Below are 15,184 nucleotides of genomic sequence, written 5' to 3' on the forward strand. Positions count from 1 at the left end.
TTTTCTGCATAATATGAAATAATAAAATAATAATTATATATTAAATAACTAAGAAATCATTTACTATTATATAATAAATTGGCTTGCACATATAAATCAAATGACCGCTCTTGTTTATTCGCAACCATTTTAGAATTAATAAATCAAAATAATCAATCTTATCTATCGTATATGATATATAATTAAATTTAAACGATATGAAGTATATATATATATATATATATATATATATATTAACATAAACATCTATTAAAATAAAATTATTTACTTATATGATTTTATTATCATTGTATCTTATTATAGAAAAAAATTTAAACATTGATCACAAAAGTTTATGTGAGACTTTTAACAGTTTTAGTAATTTATACTCGTTTAGAAAAATTCAAAATATAACATATACAAAAAATTCTAAATTTTTAATATATGATTAATGTAATTGTGTAATTTATTTTAATAGTAAAGAATTAAACAAAAACGATAGAAAGCAAACAGATTACTAGCAAATCTTCATTATTTTAAATCATTAATTACTATATATATATCATAATCACATTAGGTAATTCGTAGGTTTTATTTAAGAAAATAATATATAATAAATAGTCACCTTGTTTTAGTTAATATCATATGATATCATATACAAGTTAGTATTGAATGTTTCTAGTGAGATATAAAAATCGAATTGAACCAACATATTTTTCAATTTTAATGTGAGGCTGACACGTAGGATTAATTAACTACCTAATTGATTGACACGTAAACATGAGTTATTTTTTAATTATTACAAAATTGAGATTACATCTTTTTAAATGTTACTCAATTAATATATAGGGGATAATAAATAGAGAATTGCTAAGGAATTGAGTAAGAACTTTTTTGGACTAATGGAGATCGTTCATATAATGAACCATGTATTATGAATATGGTTAGTTAATTACGAAAATGCTTTCTCATGAAATTCGGTGAGATGATTCTTCGGATTTAAGCATTTGTTCCATCAGATTGATGTAGAAGTCTCCAACATTACCATCCAACTACAATTTCTTTAAACATATTTTCTTTTTCTTTTTTAACGACTTCAAATCATGAATAATAAGGAACCCAAAGAGAAAAGTGCTGAACATGAACATAGAGACAACAAAAGATAAGCACTCAATTTTAAGAAAAAGATCTACGAGTGAGTAAGGTTTGCCTCTCTAAAAATCTGTTGGTGAAGTCAAGCTGATCCACCCATGGCCAAATAAGAATGAAAACGTCCGTCCCGCAATATGCTCTTAGCAATCTTCCTTGCAATACCATTTGATGATGCAGATTCAGATTCAAAGGCCACGGAAGGGAAGGACAAACAGAGTATCCTCACTCTTGACAGTAATGCCCTGAACCTTGGCCAGTTCGATTGTCTCATTACGGCATTGATAAGATCATGCAGATCAGACCCAACCACAACATCCTGATAGCCTAGATCTTTCATACTTTGGAGAGCCCATTCCAAGCAGCGCAATTCAGATGTTAATCTATTAGGAGAGAAAGTGAATGCTTCTCTTGCATGATGAAGAACATCACCTCTATGATCACGAATCACATAAGCGCCCCCACTATGCAGTTTAGCGTTCCTCCAATTCGAGTGAATGTTACATTTCACAGTACCTGTTAAGAGCGAGTCCCATCTCCTGTTTTCCCCCATCAGGCCACTCATAGGCTCCGTACACGTCTGCTCCATATTTAACTCATTCCAGGTCCTAGCCTCTTCACTTGCCTGCGTAACTTGCGAAACAAGCGAGTCTTGAGAATCTGCGTACAATACCTTATTTCGATTCTTCCAAATGGTCCAAAGAACCCAAGGTATCGCTCTTCTTTGTGAAACCTGAAGAGATTCCACCGACATTAATTTGAGGTAGCTAAACAACCAACCAATCAGAATGGTATCAGATGTCAAAGGACCTTGGTGAAAACCCGCTAAAGACCATATCTCCTTTGCAATCTCGCATTCAAAAAGAACATGTTTGATCGATTCTACTCCATTCTTGCAGAGCTTGTATAGCGTGTCCAAGTGCATTCCACGTGTGTTCAATCTTTCAGAAACAGCTAAAGCTCCAGAAGCCGCTCTCCACATGAAACTTCTAATTTTTGGAATCGTTGGGACATTCCAAATGACTCTCTTCAGCTCCAACAACCCTTGATTAGCCAAGCTTGTTTGTAAAGCCTGCTTTTCTTTTTCTTTTGTAGCCACCATGTATCCACTCTTAACCGTATAAGAGCCATGAGGTGAATATGCCCAAATATCTTTGTCTGCTATGTTTCCCACAGTCATATGTAAGATCCGGTTAACCTCATTTATAGGAAAGATATCTTGTAGCTTATCTCTGTCCCATTGATTCTCGTTCAGCTTAAGAGCGGAGACTTTCAGATTAACATCAATCATCGTTTCCTTGTTAATAGGTCTGCGCGGGACTTCATCCATGATCCATTTCTGACTCCACACCAAAGTTTACTGGCCATCACCGATGGATCTAACCAACCCCTTACTCAATAGCTCCCGGCCAAAAAGGATGCTTCTCCATGCGTACGAAGGTCTATACCCTTTTCCACACTCCATAAAACCCTTCTTAGCATAGTACCTTCCTTTATAAATCCTCGCTAGCAAGCTGTTAGGTTCATTTAACAACCTCCAAGCCTGTTTTGCTAGGAGTGCTTGGTTGAAATCTTCAATATCTCTAAAACCCAAGCCACCATTCTCTTTAGAAATACAAAGTTTCTCCCATGATACCCAATGAATCTTCCTCTTCTCGGCACACTCATCCCACCAAAAGCTCGCCATAACACTCATGATTTTCTGACAATGATGCTTTATCAATCTAAAACAGGACATTGCATAAACAGGTAAAGCCATGGCAATTGACTTAAGGAGTACCTCCTTTCCACCAAGGGAAAGCTTTTTGGCAAACCAACCTTTAAGTCTTTTACCCAACTTCTCACTTATATATGCAAGCAACTTCTTCTTGGATCCACTGAAACATTCAGGCAACCCAAGGTACTTTCCATCACCACTTTCATTCTCTATATTCAGAAACTCAGCCAACAATCTCTTCATAACCGGATCAATCCCAGCACCAAATGTAATTGCGGACTTTTTGAAGTTAATAACCTCGCCTGAAGAGTCACCATACAATTTCAGACGTCGAAGAAATTCTGCACACTCTGCTCGTGATAACCGACATAGAAAGAAACTGTCATCTGCAAATAAGAGATGTTGCACCGCAGGACAGCTTGGAGCTAACTTCATCCCTGATACCAAACCTTGTTGTTCCGCTTGATTCATTGTGTGGACCAGAGCTTCAGCACACAAGATAAATAAAAATGGCGAGAGTGGATCCCCCTGCCTGATCTCCTTTTAGGCTTGAAATGGCCATAAGACTGTCCATTTAACAACACGGAAAAGGACACTGATCGCACACAGCACATAATCCATGTGATCCATTGCTGATGAAACCCCAGTTTGTGAAACAAAGCTTCTAGGAAGTCCCATTCCACTCGATCGTAAGCTTTCGACATGTCAGTTTTTATTGCAATGAAGTCAGACTTGCACAGAGGATTCGTCCTTAAGCCGTGCACCATGTCATGCACAACTAAAACATTATCTGAAATCAACCTGCCTGCTACAAAAGCTCCATGGGCAGGGGAGACAATGAGAGGGAGTACAATCTTCAGACGATCACATAGTATTTTTGACACAGTTTTGTACACCACTGAGCATAGGCTGATTGGTCGCAGGTCCTTCATCTGATTGGGGTTCTGAACCTTTGGTAGAAGGCATATCTCTGTGAAATTCCAATCTGCCGGTAGATGACTTACTTCAAAGAAATTTCGGACCTCCAATATCACCTGCGGCCAACAATACTCCAGAATTTTTGAAAGAACTAGCCAGTCATACCATCGATACCAGGAGTACTGTCACTTTTGATCGCCTTGACTGCTTTCTTGATCTCTGCATCCGAAACTGGCTTAATCAATCCTCTGTTCATACGTTCAGAAATCCTTGGAGTCATCCCTTCCAATAATTCAGTGGAATCAGCAGCACCAGAGGAATGGAAGAGATCCTCAAAATAACTCACCGCAATCTCCCCCATCTGTTCCTCCGAGAAATGTTCAACACCTTCCGAGTCAAGTAGAGAGTGGACTTTGTTCTTCATTTTCCTCACCTCAACCCAACCATGAAAGACTTTTGTATTCTTGTCTCCAACTTGAAACCAAGAGTTCTTGCTTTTCTGTTTCCAAAAAGCTTCTTCCTCAGAGAAAGCTCTTTCCAAATCCAACCAGAGAACATGCAATCATGCCAAATCCGGGAAGATTTTACTTTCTTCCAACTCGAGTTCATGCCTCAATCTCTTTATGTTCACATTTGAATTCACGTTTGCTGACCTCTTCCACTTTGAAAGCTCACGGCGACACGACTGAATACGTTCTGAGACTGATCCTTGCCCTGAAGCGAAATTATTACACCATCCCCTCCTGATCACCTCAGCTATCTCTGGTTTCTTACACCATCGCTTATCAAACATGAAACGGCCTGATCTCCGCTGCCTAGACTCAGCTATACTTGTATAAATAGGACGATGATCAGAGCATGTCTTCTCCAGATACACAGTGTGCGATTTTGGAAAAATCCTGAACCACTCCGCGTTCCCAAAGGCTCTGTCTAAACGACATTGAACCCATACTTTTTCTTTTATACCATTAGAGTTAATCTCTCTCACACCACCCCAAGACAACCTATTTCCGGAGCTCGGGATCTCTTTCAGCATACAATCCCTCGCCATAGCTCTAAAATCAAAAAAGGAGCTCTCCTGTCTCCAAGGCCCTCCAACCTTCTCAGAGTTATTCATCAACTCGTTAAAATCTCCAGCCAAAAACCAGCCTCCATTCCTGTTCAAACTAATGTCTCTGAGTTCATTCCAAACTGCAGCTCTTCGGTGTTGAACAGGATCACCGTAGACAAAAGACATATAAAAAGTCACCGCACCCAGCTTTACCTCTGTATCAATAATTCTTGCTGATGCCGACAAAATATTCACCTCATACTTATTCTTCCAAAACAGCGCCAAACCTCCACTTAGTCCCACTGGGTCTACCAGGTAACAATGGTCATAACCCAACGAACTACGAAGCTTCAGAACGTGACTACTAGAGTTTTTAGTCTCTAGGAGAAACAAGAAATCCTCGAGATGTTCACGACACATCTCCTCTAGGCGTCGAACTGTCATGTTGCTCCTCAATCCCCGACAGTTCCAAGCAAGCGTCGTCATTGATGATTGGATGGTTTCGGGGAAACCATCAACCCTTTCACTTGTTTTGACATTTTTGAAGACACCTCCCCTTCCTCATGCGCCTTACGCTTCATTGAAACCTCAGATTTCTCACTAAGTCCATTGTCTGAACCAGTTGGAACACTTTTTCGCTTGTTCTGGTTCCTACGAGCCCACGATGATCTGCTACTTTGTGAATTCCTGCTTCTAGTCTGTCTTTCAGTGGAGATGTTGCGGCCACTTCCTATAACAAAACCTTCAATGTATGTACCCTCCAGACGTACCCCATCTCTTTAATTCACCATGTAACCTTCCTCTCTTCTACTGGTCTGCTGATTCCGGAGCAGCAAAAGACCTTCCTCCCTTTGATCTTCCCCAAAGCCCTCCGAGTGACCCTTCTCAACTTCACCACTAGCTCCTCCTTTCTCAATAGCTACTTTTTGTCGTAGTGGACCACGAGATGATGATTCTGAGATATCAGGTGCAACCTCAGCTTGTACTCTGCTAAAGTCAAACACCATGCCTCTGTTTGTGTTCACTTCCTTCGACAGCACAGGTGCTCTCTCAAACCTTAAACAAGATCTTTGATAGGGTCCTTAGAAAACTCTTGAAGAGTCATTCTCATTCCTGATTCTCTGATTCTTCTCTCTTCAGGGTCAGCACAGTTCATATATATCTGCATCTGTTCAAAAACTTCAGGCGCCACCACTGAGGATGAAGGCTCAAAACCCGGAGGTATTGCCGGTGCTAACAAAGGCATGTTTTGTCAACGAGATTAACATGGTGCTGGCGAGCTTCTAGTGCATGATGTTCTGTTGCATTATGACGCGCCATCACTCCTTTACCTTTATCTCGAGAGCCTTGGAGTAAAGGACACTTTTGCTTTTCATGAGACAACCGCAAACAGTGATAACATTTCTTCCTGATTCGCTCATACTCTACATCCACATATTCCACCCTACCCTTCGGTAGCGTCACAGATTTCTTGTCCCTTATAGGCTGATTGAGGTCCAGCACTACTTGGACTCGAACATAATCATGTAACAGTGGCTTCTCTGGATCAAATTCAATGACCTTGACATGTCCAATACCATCAGCGACAGCATCAATGGTCTTCAGTGTAAAATAGTTCACTGGGAGATTATGGAGCCTCACCCAAATCACAGCAGTCTGTAGATAATTCGGTGGAGGAGTCTCAACCCATCGCTCCATTGCCATCCCCCAATCATCAAAAGTCCAGAAACCTTGCTTGAGAACCATCTGGATATCAGTTTCCAGATCAAATATGAATTGAAAACTTTCCTTAGTCAAAGCGATGCCCCTCACACGTTCATAAACTTTCCAGATGTTTGGCATCCTTTTGAGCATCCTACCCATATTCTGACACTCCGGGTTCAAAAGCCTACCGAGGATGCTTCGTCCTCCTCTTTCCATAGCACAAAAGTCGTCATCATCAGAAATGATGATCGACTTATCCTCTCCCAAAGATATACTTTGCAATACTTCAGCCAAATTCGCATCCATTAGAAGCAAAAAGAGGGTTCTTGATCGCCGTGAGTAAGGGGAGTATTGGTTGTGAAGAAAACCGCAGAGCGGCTGAAACCCAAACACTAAATAGCTCAGAAGTTCCATCGAGGATTTTTTGGAAAAAAGTAATATTTTCCCAGGATTTTCGAAAATTTTCAAAATTTTTTTGGAAATTTTCCATAGTTATCCAAGTTAAAGCAGGGATCTCCTCCCTCTGTAGATAAACTCCACTAGGATTGACCACGCGGCCATCGCCATGGGAGAAGATTTTGGCTTCCGCCGCCGTGAATGTTACCTCCGATATCGCAATCGCAATCGCCATCAAATTATTTTTCGACTTGCTGCCTCTTTTTATTTTATTTTAAATCTTTATTTTGGTAACATGTTCCAATCAAGTGGGAATCTAATTCCCACGTTATATCTTTTCACGTTTTTAGGCATTTTTTCAAGCTGTTTTCCATTTTGAAACTTAGCAACAATCAAAAAGATAAAGATAAGAACTTTGATTCCATCACGTTAATTTCAAAGAAATGTCACTAAAATTAAAAAGAGAGGTGATTAGCTCATTTGCTTTTCAACAGAAGTAATATCTTATGTTGATTTGTCATAAACAACAAAAAACTTCTCTAACAAGGAATTTCATGTGTCTATCTTTCGCTCTACGCATCCATTTTTTCCCAATTTCTTAGACAAACTTTTTCCAAGACATAAAATGTACTTTTTATTGAACAATTAGAATATATAAATAAAAGGTGAGATGCACATTTCAAACGGTAACGTGTCTTTTTCCATTAGGCGAGAGACAATCAAATCTGAGCAAACGAATTGTCTTTATAATATCGAAACAAACATTTTGTGAAAGAGAGCGATAGTAAGTTGAAACCATGGCGTCGAAGATTGTCTCAGCCATAGTCTTTGTGTTCAACCTTATTGCCTTTGGTCTAGCCGTGGCTGCTGAGCAAAGACGAAGCACTGTAAGTCTTAATCAAACGCATATCGATTGAGCAAGGTGATGATTATGTGATCTTTCTCTTAAGATTTTTTCTTTATAAAAAATTGGTGGGGGCAGGCAAAGGTTGTGCAGGACACTGAGGTGCAATACAACTATTGTGTGTATGATTCGGACAGAGCCACAGGGTATGGAGTTGGAGCGTTTTTGTTCTCAGTGGCTAGTCAACTTCTTATCATGCTCGTTAGCCGCTGCTTCTGTTGTGGAAAGCCTCTCAAGCCTGGTGGTTCACGTGCTCTTGCCCTTGTTCTCTTCATTGTCAGCTGGTAAGATATATACTCTTTTGTTATTTTAACTCAATTACTATAAAAGATAACCTAATAACAAAACGCAAGTTGTAGCAATATGGAAATTACAAAGATGATTTCAAATCCACAATCATGAATATCCAGTCAATGACGTTTGGCTTTAGCATATGTTATGCATTAGCCTTTCATCCTCGGCGGTCCTGAGATTTTAAGAACCATAAACATTATATTTGACATATCTAATCGACGGAATGTGTCTCCGAAGCTAAATAACCAAGCATTTTAGTTGGTTATAAAATGAGACATGCTTATTATTATCTTTTTTACTAATCCAGTACTCCAGTTGGCTTCTCTCACTGAATTGATCATATGCACAAAAATTTCATTCAACCAGCAAAATAACTAAAACTGGGGCTAATATAATTTTCATATTTTGATTGTTGTTTTATTGGGAAACAAAAGGATATTCTTCTTAATAGCGGAGATATGTCTATTAGCTGGATCGGTAGAGAATGCATACCACACAAAGTACAGGACAATGTTCATGGACAATCCCCCTGATTGTCAAACTCTTCGCAAGGGTGTCTTCGCTGCGGGTGCCTCTTTTGTCTTCTTCAACGCCATTGTCTCTCAGTTCTATTATTTTTTCTACTCCTCTGCTGCTGACGCCTCCCTCTCCCCTTACTAGAGGATTTGGAGCAACAATATACGTTTGTTTCTTTCCTATGTGCTATGTGATATACTAATGTCATATTTTGGGCTTGTTGCTTGTTAAAGTATGACTGGAAACTTACTTTGAAGTTGTGGGTATATCTATGAGTTTTGTAGATTGATTTGTATGAATAATAAAAGTGAAATGTTGTTTCTAAGAGTAAGAGGTGGATATAATGTGACGCATTGCGATGTATACTCAGTGGTTGTGCCATGTGCTTGCTATACATGTTAATTTAATATATGGCTACAAGAATTATATATGTAAAAGATGATGGTAGAGCATGAACAATAAATAGTGTTTTACACACACAAATTACCCATTGTAAAACTTAGGATTGAAATCAGTAAGTTCTCATCTTATTATATAAAGTTTGGTTCTTCAAAGTTGCTAATTAACGCGACTGTGACACGTGGCAATTATATATTTAAGATTGTGACATGTGTTAAACTATCTTCTAATTAAAAATATATATAAATAAATAATAACAAAATAAACGATTTATAAAAAAAATAACTATAAATATTATTTTTATTATATAAAGTTTGGTTCTTCAAAGTTGCTAATTAACGCGACTGTGACACGTGGCAATTATATATTTAAGATTGTGACATGTGTTAAACTATCTTCTAATTAAAAAATATTTATAAATAAATAATAAAAAAATAAACGATTTATAAAAAAGTAACTATAAATATTATTTAAAATAATTTTCCTTTTTAAAAAATATTAAGCAAATAATTATCTGAGAGTGATTTTCCTTTTAATATATCGGCATGTGTTAAAATCTTTCATGATTTAATATATATATATGCTAAGATAATAAAAACGAAATTCTAAAATTATTTAATAGCAAGAATTAATTTCAAAAGTTATTTAATAGTAGCTGTTTCTATAAAATTTTGATAGTATTTTTTACTAATTTTTTTTCTTTTTAAAATTTCTAAACAAAAAGTATTTGTAAAATAATTTATTTAATACTAATTTTCCTTTTCTAAATCCTAAAGAAATGATCACTATAAAAATATTTGATAGTAATTGTCCTTTTCTAAAATTGTAAACATAGGAATATTGTAAAAGAGTGTTTAATAGTAATTTTCCTTTCTTCAAATCTTAAACAAAAAAATTATTAGAATAACTATTTCAGTATTTTTATGAATAATCAACTTTCCTAATTAAATATTTAATTTTCTGTTTAAAATCATAAACGAAAAGGAACTACAATTATTCACATCTATATTTCGGATTAATCTCTCTCATATTTTGTAACTAAACATAATAAGAGTAGAAGAAAAATAGTAGGGGAGTTTTTCTGCATGTTCTTTTCATATCTCTGTGTGTTCTTTTTTTTATGACACATGTTGACAAAATAACTAGGTTTCCCAATTTTCACATGTTTTTTTTTCTTCTTAAACTGATGTTGATTTTTTTTTTGTCATAATTGTCATGCTGCTGTACGTTAGTTATTGCCACAATTATACTTTGGCGTTTGTACATATAGCCAAATAGATTTATGCAGTTATGTTGTTGTACAAAAGTTAATGTGACTATTATGCTTATATGTGTTTGTTCTTATCGACAATATAAATTGGTTTTACTGCTGTAGTTAAGTTAATGTCAGTGTCAATTTATTTATGAATAATCGACTTTTCTATCTAGGTGAATTTTTCTGCATGTCCTTTCACATCTAAACTGATGTTCACATAATTTACCTTCCGAGATAAGACAACAAATTGCTCTTGAAAAACAATGCAGCTCCTTCTGGATGCATTACAACATCTATATATCAAGATTTCCAAATTCACTTTTAAAGACAAGACTTATCTCATCGAAAAAGAAATGTTTACTCCAAAGAATAAGGAATGAAACAGTTGGTAAAGTGAATAACTATATGTTAATTTGCTTAGACGGTGTGCAAAAGAAATATTTGAGTTATGATAGTATTGGTAACGACAAAGAAGAATATTGATTGGTTTCGTCTGACATCAATTTTGATTTTTTTTTTGAATTTTCTTGCACATTATAAATAATATAGATAGTTTACAACAATTCTATATTTTTCAATTAACTGCAATATTAAAAATAATTTAAAGTGAATTATTTATGGGAAAAAAACATTATATACTATTTTAAAACATCATGATTATTGAAGTAGAAATACTAATCAAAGTTTATGTAGGAAAATTAATTATTATACTAAAATAAGTATTACACCAATATATACTGAAAATTTCAAGAACTAATGTGAAAAATATTTTTATTCTTTTTATGTTTTTCGTAAAATTAAAACATCAAATAAAACCCGTGCAAAGCACGGGTCCATATCTAGTTAATTATAAAGTGTGCCCTTTATATAAGGAATTACAAGATTGATAAAAGGAAATATTACAAATCATAAACTTAAAGGGAAAAGGAAAAAGGAAAACCTGTAGCCGCCTCTCTCTCTCAATAGGCTGACTCTCTCTCCTCTCTCTCTCTCCTACGGATTGGGCCTCTAATGGATCGGGCCGGTTATGGACATCCATCACATGATTTATAACACTCCCCCTTGGATGTCATAACCATACAGAGTTCGTACTACGCTTTGGATGCTGCCTCATTAAAACCTTATCAGGAAAACCCAGTGGGACAAAACCATGATGAAGGAAAAAGAGTACAACACGTATTACTCTCCCTGATGTGAACCTCAGTGAAGGTCTTTCAGTCGACGCATCCCAATCTGATGCGTGAGCTTCCTGAATGTAGAAGTCGGGAGTGACTTAGTGAATAGGTCAGCTGAATTTTCGCTGGACCGTATCTCGACGACATGGACCTCGCCGGCTTTCTGAAGCTCGTGCGTGAAGAAGAACTTAGGCAATATGTGCTTCGTCCTGTCTCCTTTGATGTAACCATCTTTGAGCTAAGCAATGCACGCAGCATTGTCCTCATACATCATGGTCGGTTCCTTGCACTCGACCATCCCACAATCTGATCGGACATGTTGGGTCATCGACCTTAACCAGACGACCTCGCGGCTGGCCTCATGAATGGCCAATATTTCCGAGTGATTAGACGAAGTGGCCGCGATCGTCTGTTTCATGGAACACCATGATATAGCAGTACCTCCATGTGTAAAGACATATCCCGTCTGTGATCGAGCATTGTGTGGATCTGATAGATAGCATGCATCAGCACAGCCAACTAAACCATTTTTGTTATGGTTAGTATAAAATAGACTCAAGTCTTTTGTTCCTTGCAGGTAACGAAGAACATGTTTAATCTCGTTCCAGTGCCTTTGGGTCGGACTTGAGCTAAACCTAGATAGTAGGTTCACGGCAAAGCTTATATCAGGCCGTGTGTGAGTTGCCAAATAATTAAAGCTCCTATGGCACTGATATATGTCATTTCGGGACCTAGGACATCTTCATCGTCCATTTTGGGACGGAATGGATCAGTGTCCAGGCCAAGTGACCTCACGACCATGGGGCTGGACAAAGGGTGTGAGTCGGCCATGTCTCTTGAGTACTTTTTCTGTATATGCCATTTGATGCACAATGATTCCATCATTCATGTACTCAAGTTGTAATCCCAAACAGAATTTCGTTTTCCCGAGATCTTTCATCTCGAATTCTTTCTTAAGGTATTCAACCGTTTGGGAAATCTCTCCAGAGGTTCCTAAGATATTCAGATCATCAACATATACTGCTATGATCACAAATCCTTTGTTTTCGAATTTATTAATGAAAATACATGGACTGGTAGGGTCATTTCTATATCCTTTTTTCACTAGGTACTCACTTAGTCTATTATACCACATTTGACCTGATTGTTTCAGTCCATAAAGAGATTTATTCAACTTAATACAATGTTGTTCTCGAGAACTCTCTTTGTTTTTCAATTCGATACCCTTTGGGACTTTCATGTAAATCTCATTATCCAGTGGACCATATAGGTATGCGGTTACAACATCCATTAACCGTAAATCTAGACCTTCTCTCACGGCCAGACTTATTAAAAATCTGAAGGTCGTACCATCCACCACAGGGGAGTATGTCTCCTCATAGTCTATTTCTGGTCTCTGTGAGAATCCTTGTGCCACAAGTCGTGCCTTATATCTCACGACTTCACCATTTTCATTTCTTTTTCTCACAAAGGCCCATTTATATCTAACTGGTTTGATATCATGAGGTGTCCAGATTATTGGACCAAATACACCTCTTTTTCTCAATGATTTTAACTCCACGTTTATGGCTTCTTTCCACTTAAGCCAATCTGGTCGTTACATGCATTCATATATAGACGTGGGTTCATGATCCTCATTATCCATAAGTTCAAGTGCTACTTCATAAGCAAATATATCATCCATGTCGACATGTTTTTTGTTCCATCGTTTCCCAGACGAGACATAGTTTATTGAGATCTCATTATTATCTGGACCATCAGTACCATGAAGCTTGGCGTCCCAAACAACATTGTTTGGCACATCAGGGCCGGCCACATCAATGGCATCAGGTCCGGCCATGTCTAAAGCCGTAGGGTCGGGCGCGGCCACATCTCGGGCTGGATCGGCCGCGGCCATGTCTGGTATCTTATCAACCTCGGTTTCATTTTCTGCACCTTTCTTTGTTTTCTGAGGGTTCTTATCTTTGGAACCTATTGGTCTACCACGTTTCACACGTTGTCTAGACTCTGTAGCAACTTGATTGTGTCCCTCTTGAACATCAATTCTTATTGGTGCATTAGCAGCTGGTATGTATGACTTAGTCACACTTTTCAGGTCAGCAAAGGAATCTGGCAATTGATTAGCCAGCTTTTGTAAATGTATGATCTTTTGAACTTCTAGATCACATTCTTGAGTTCGAGGATCTTGCCAAGATATGGATGTTTGATTCCATGAAATTTCTTTTACCATTTTACTGCTATCTCCCCCTAATGTTGGAAGTTCAGATTCATTGAAATGACAATCCGTGTATCTGCCCTTAAATAAATCACCCGTAGTTGGCTCAAGATACTTTATAATGGTGGGAAAATCAAATCCAACATATATCTCCAGCCTCCTTTGAGGTCCCATCTTTGTTCTCTGTGGTGGAGCAATTGGAACATAAACGGCACAGTCGAATGTCTTAAGATGGGAAATGTCTGGCTCATGACCCGTAAGCAATTGTGATGGGGAATACTTATGTTCACTAGATGGCCTGATGCGTATGAGCTCGGCTGCGTGAAGGACGGCGTGTCCCCATGCAGAAACCGGCAGCTTTGATTTCATAAGCAACGGTCTAGCAATGAGCTGTATGCGTTTTATAAATGATTCGGCTAAGCCGTTCTGTGTATGTACATGTACCACGGAGTGTTCCACAGTTACCCACATGGACATACAGTAATCATTAAACGCTTGGGAAGTAAACTCACCAGCATTGTCAAGACGTATAGTCTTCAAAGGAAAATCTGGAAAATGAGCTCGTAATCGAATTATCTGAGCAAGTAACCTGGCAAATGCCAAGTTTCTCGTCGAGGGGAGACAGACATGCGACCATCTAGTGGACGCATCTATGAGGACCATGAAATATCGAAATGTCCCACTAGGTGGGTGAATTGGTCCACAGATGTCTCCTTGAATTCTTTCCAGAAAGTTTATCATTTCCTTAGTGACTTTAACTGGTGATGGCCTAGAAATGAGTTTCCCTTGGGAATAAGCAACACACGATAGGTTATTAGGGATAATTCGTTTCTCTTTAAGGGTATGGCCGTTAGTGTTCAGGATCAGTTTACGCATCATGGTCGAACCGGGATGGCCAAGCCGGTCGTGCCATAAAGTAAAGTTGTCGATTGCCTCTTTATTAAAAGTGGCATTGGCCTCGATCATACTGACTTTAGCATGGTAAATACCAGTAGATAGTGCGGGTATGGATTCTAAAACTTTCTTATTGCCATGGACGATTTCAATGATCTGAAGGGATTCTTTGTTTCCTTCGCCTGTGGTTTCAATATGAAAGCCATTCATTCGAATGTCTTTAAAGCTTAATAGAATTCTCTTAGATTTGGGTGAATACAAGGCATCTGATATCTCAATATGTGTACCCATAAGCAATAGGATGTTGGCCTGGCCGTGACCCTCTATGAGACTAGCTATACCCGCAATGGTGGAGATGTTGGCATTTTTCAGAGTTAGGTTTATGAAGTATCTCTTGTCTTTTAAGATCGTGTGGCTTGACCCACTGTCCACAACGAGTACATCCTTGTTCTCGTTCATTTCTTTAGCTTAGTTGTTTGATGAACCGGACCAACAAAGAATGAACCTCGAGCTGGACAGGAACGGAACGCGAGCTGGCTGTTTCCTATCGAGTCCCGAACGGTATTGAGGCTGAGGTTGCGAGCGGCTGATCGGAGACGCGAGCTGTTTGCTGTCGGA

At 38.0% G+C, this 15,184-nt stretch overlaps 2 protein-coding genes across 2 annotated transcripts; one reads left to right on the forward strand and one right to left on the reverse strand.

The window, feature by feature from the left end:
• Positions 1-5,871: 5,871 nt before the first annotated feature.
• LOC106373202 lies at positions 5,872-6,932 on the reverse strand. The gene is made up of 2 exons (XM_013813415.1): positions 6,146-6,932; positions 5,872-6,047 (listed from the first exon to the last, which is right to left on the reverse strand). Exons 1-2 carry the CDS (start codon positions 6,930-6,932, stop codon positions 5,872-5,874), a joined length of 963 nt encoding a protein of 320 aa, XP_013668869.1.
• A 623-nt stretch (positions 6,933-7,555) lies between these two features.
• Positions 7,556-8,953, forward strand: BNAC01G19620D. The gene is made up of 3 exons (XM_013816146.3): positions 7,556-7,801; positions 7,897-8,102; positions 8,547-8,953. Exons 1-3 carry the CDS (start codon positions 7,712-7,714, stop codon positions 8,770-8,772), a joined length of 522 nt encoding a protein of 173 aa, XP_013671600.1. The 5' UTR covers positions 7,556-7,711; the 3' UTR covers positions 8,773-8,953.
• Positions 8,954-15,184: the final 6,231 nt, after the last annotated feature.

Source organism: Brassica napus, chromosome C1 (genome assembly GCF_020379485.1).
Source record: "Brassica napus cultivar Da-Ae chromosome C1, Da-Ae, whole genome shotgun sequence".
NCBI lineage: Eukaryota > Viridiplantae > Streptophyta > Magnoliopsida > Brassicales > Brassicaceae > Brassica > Brassica napus.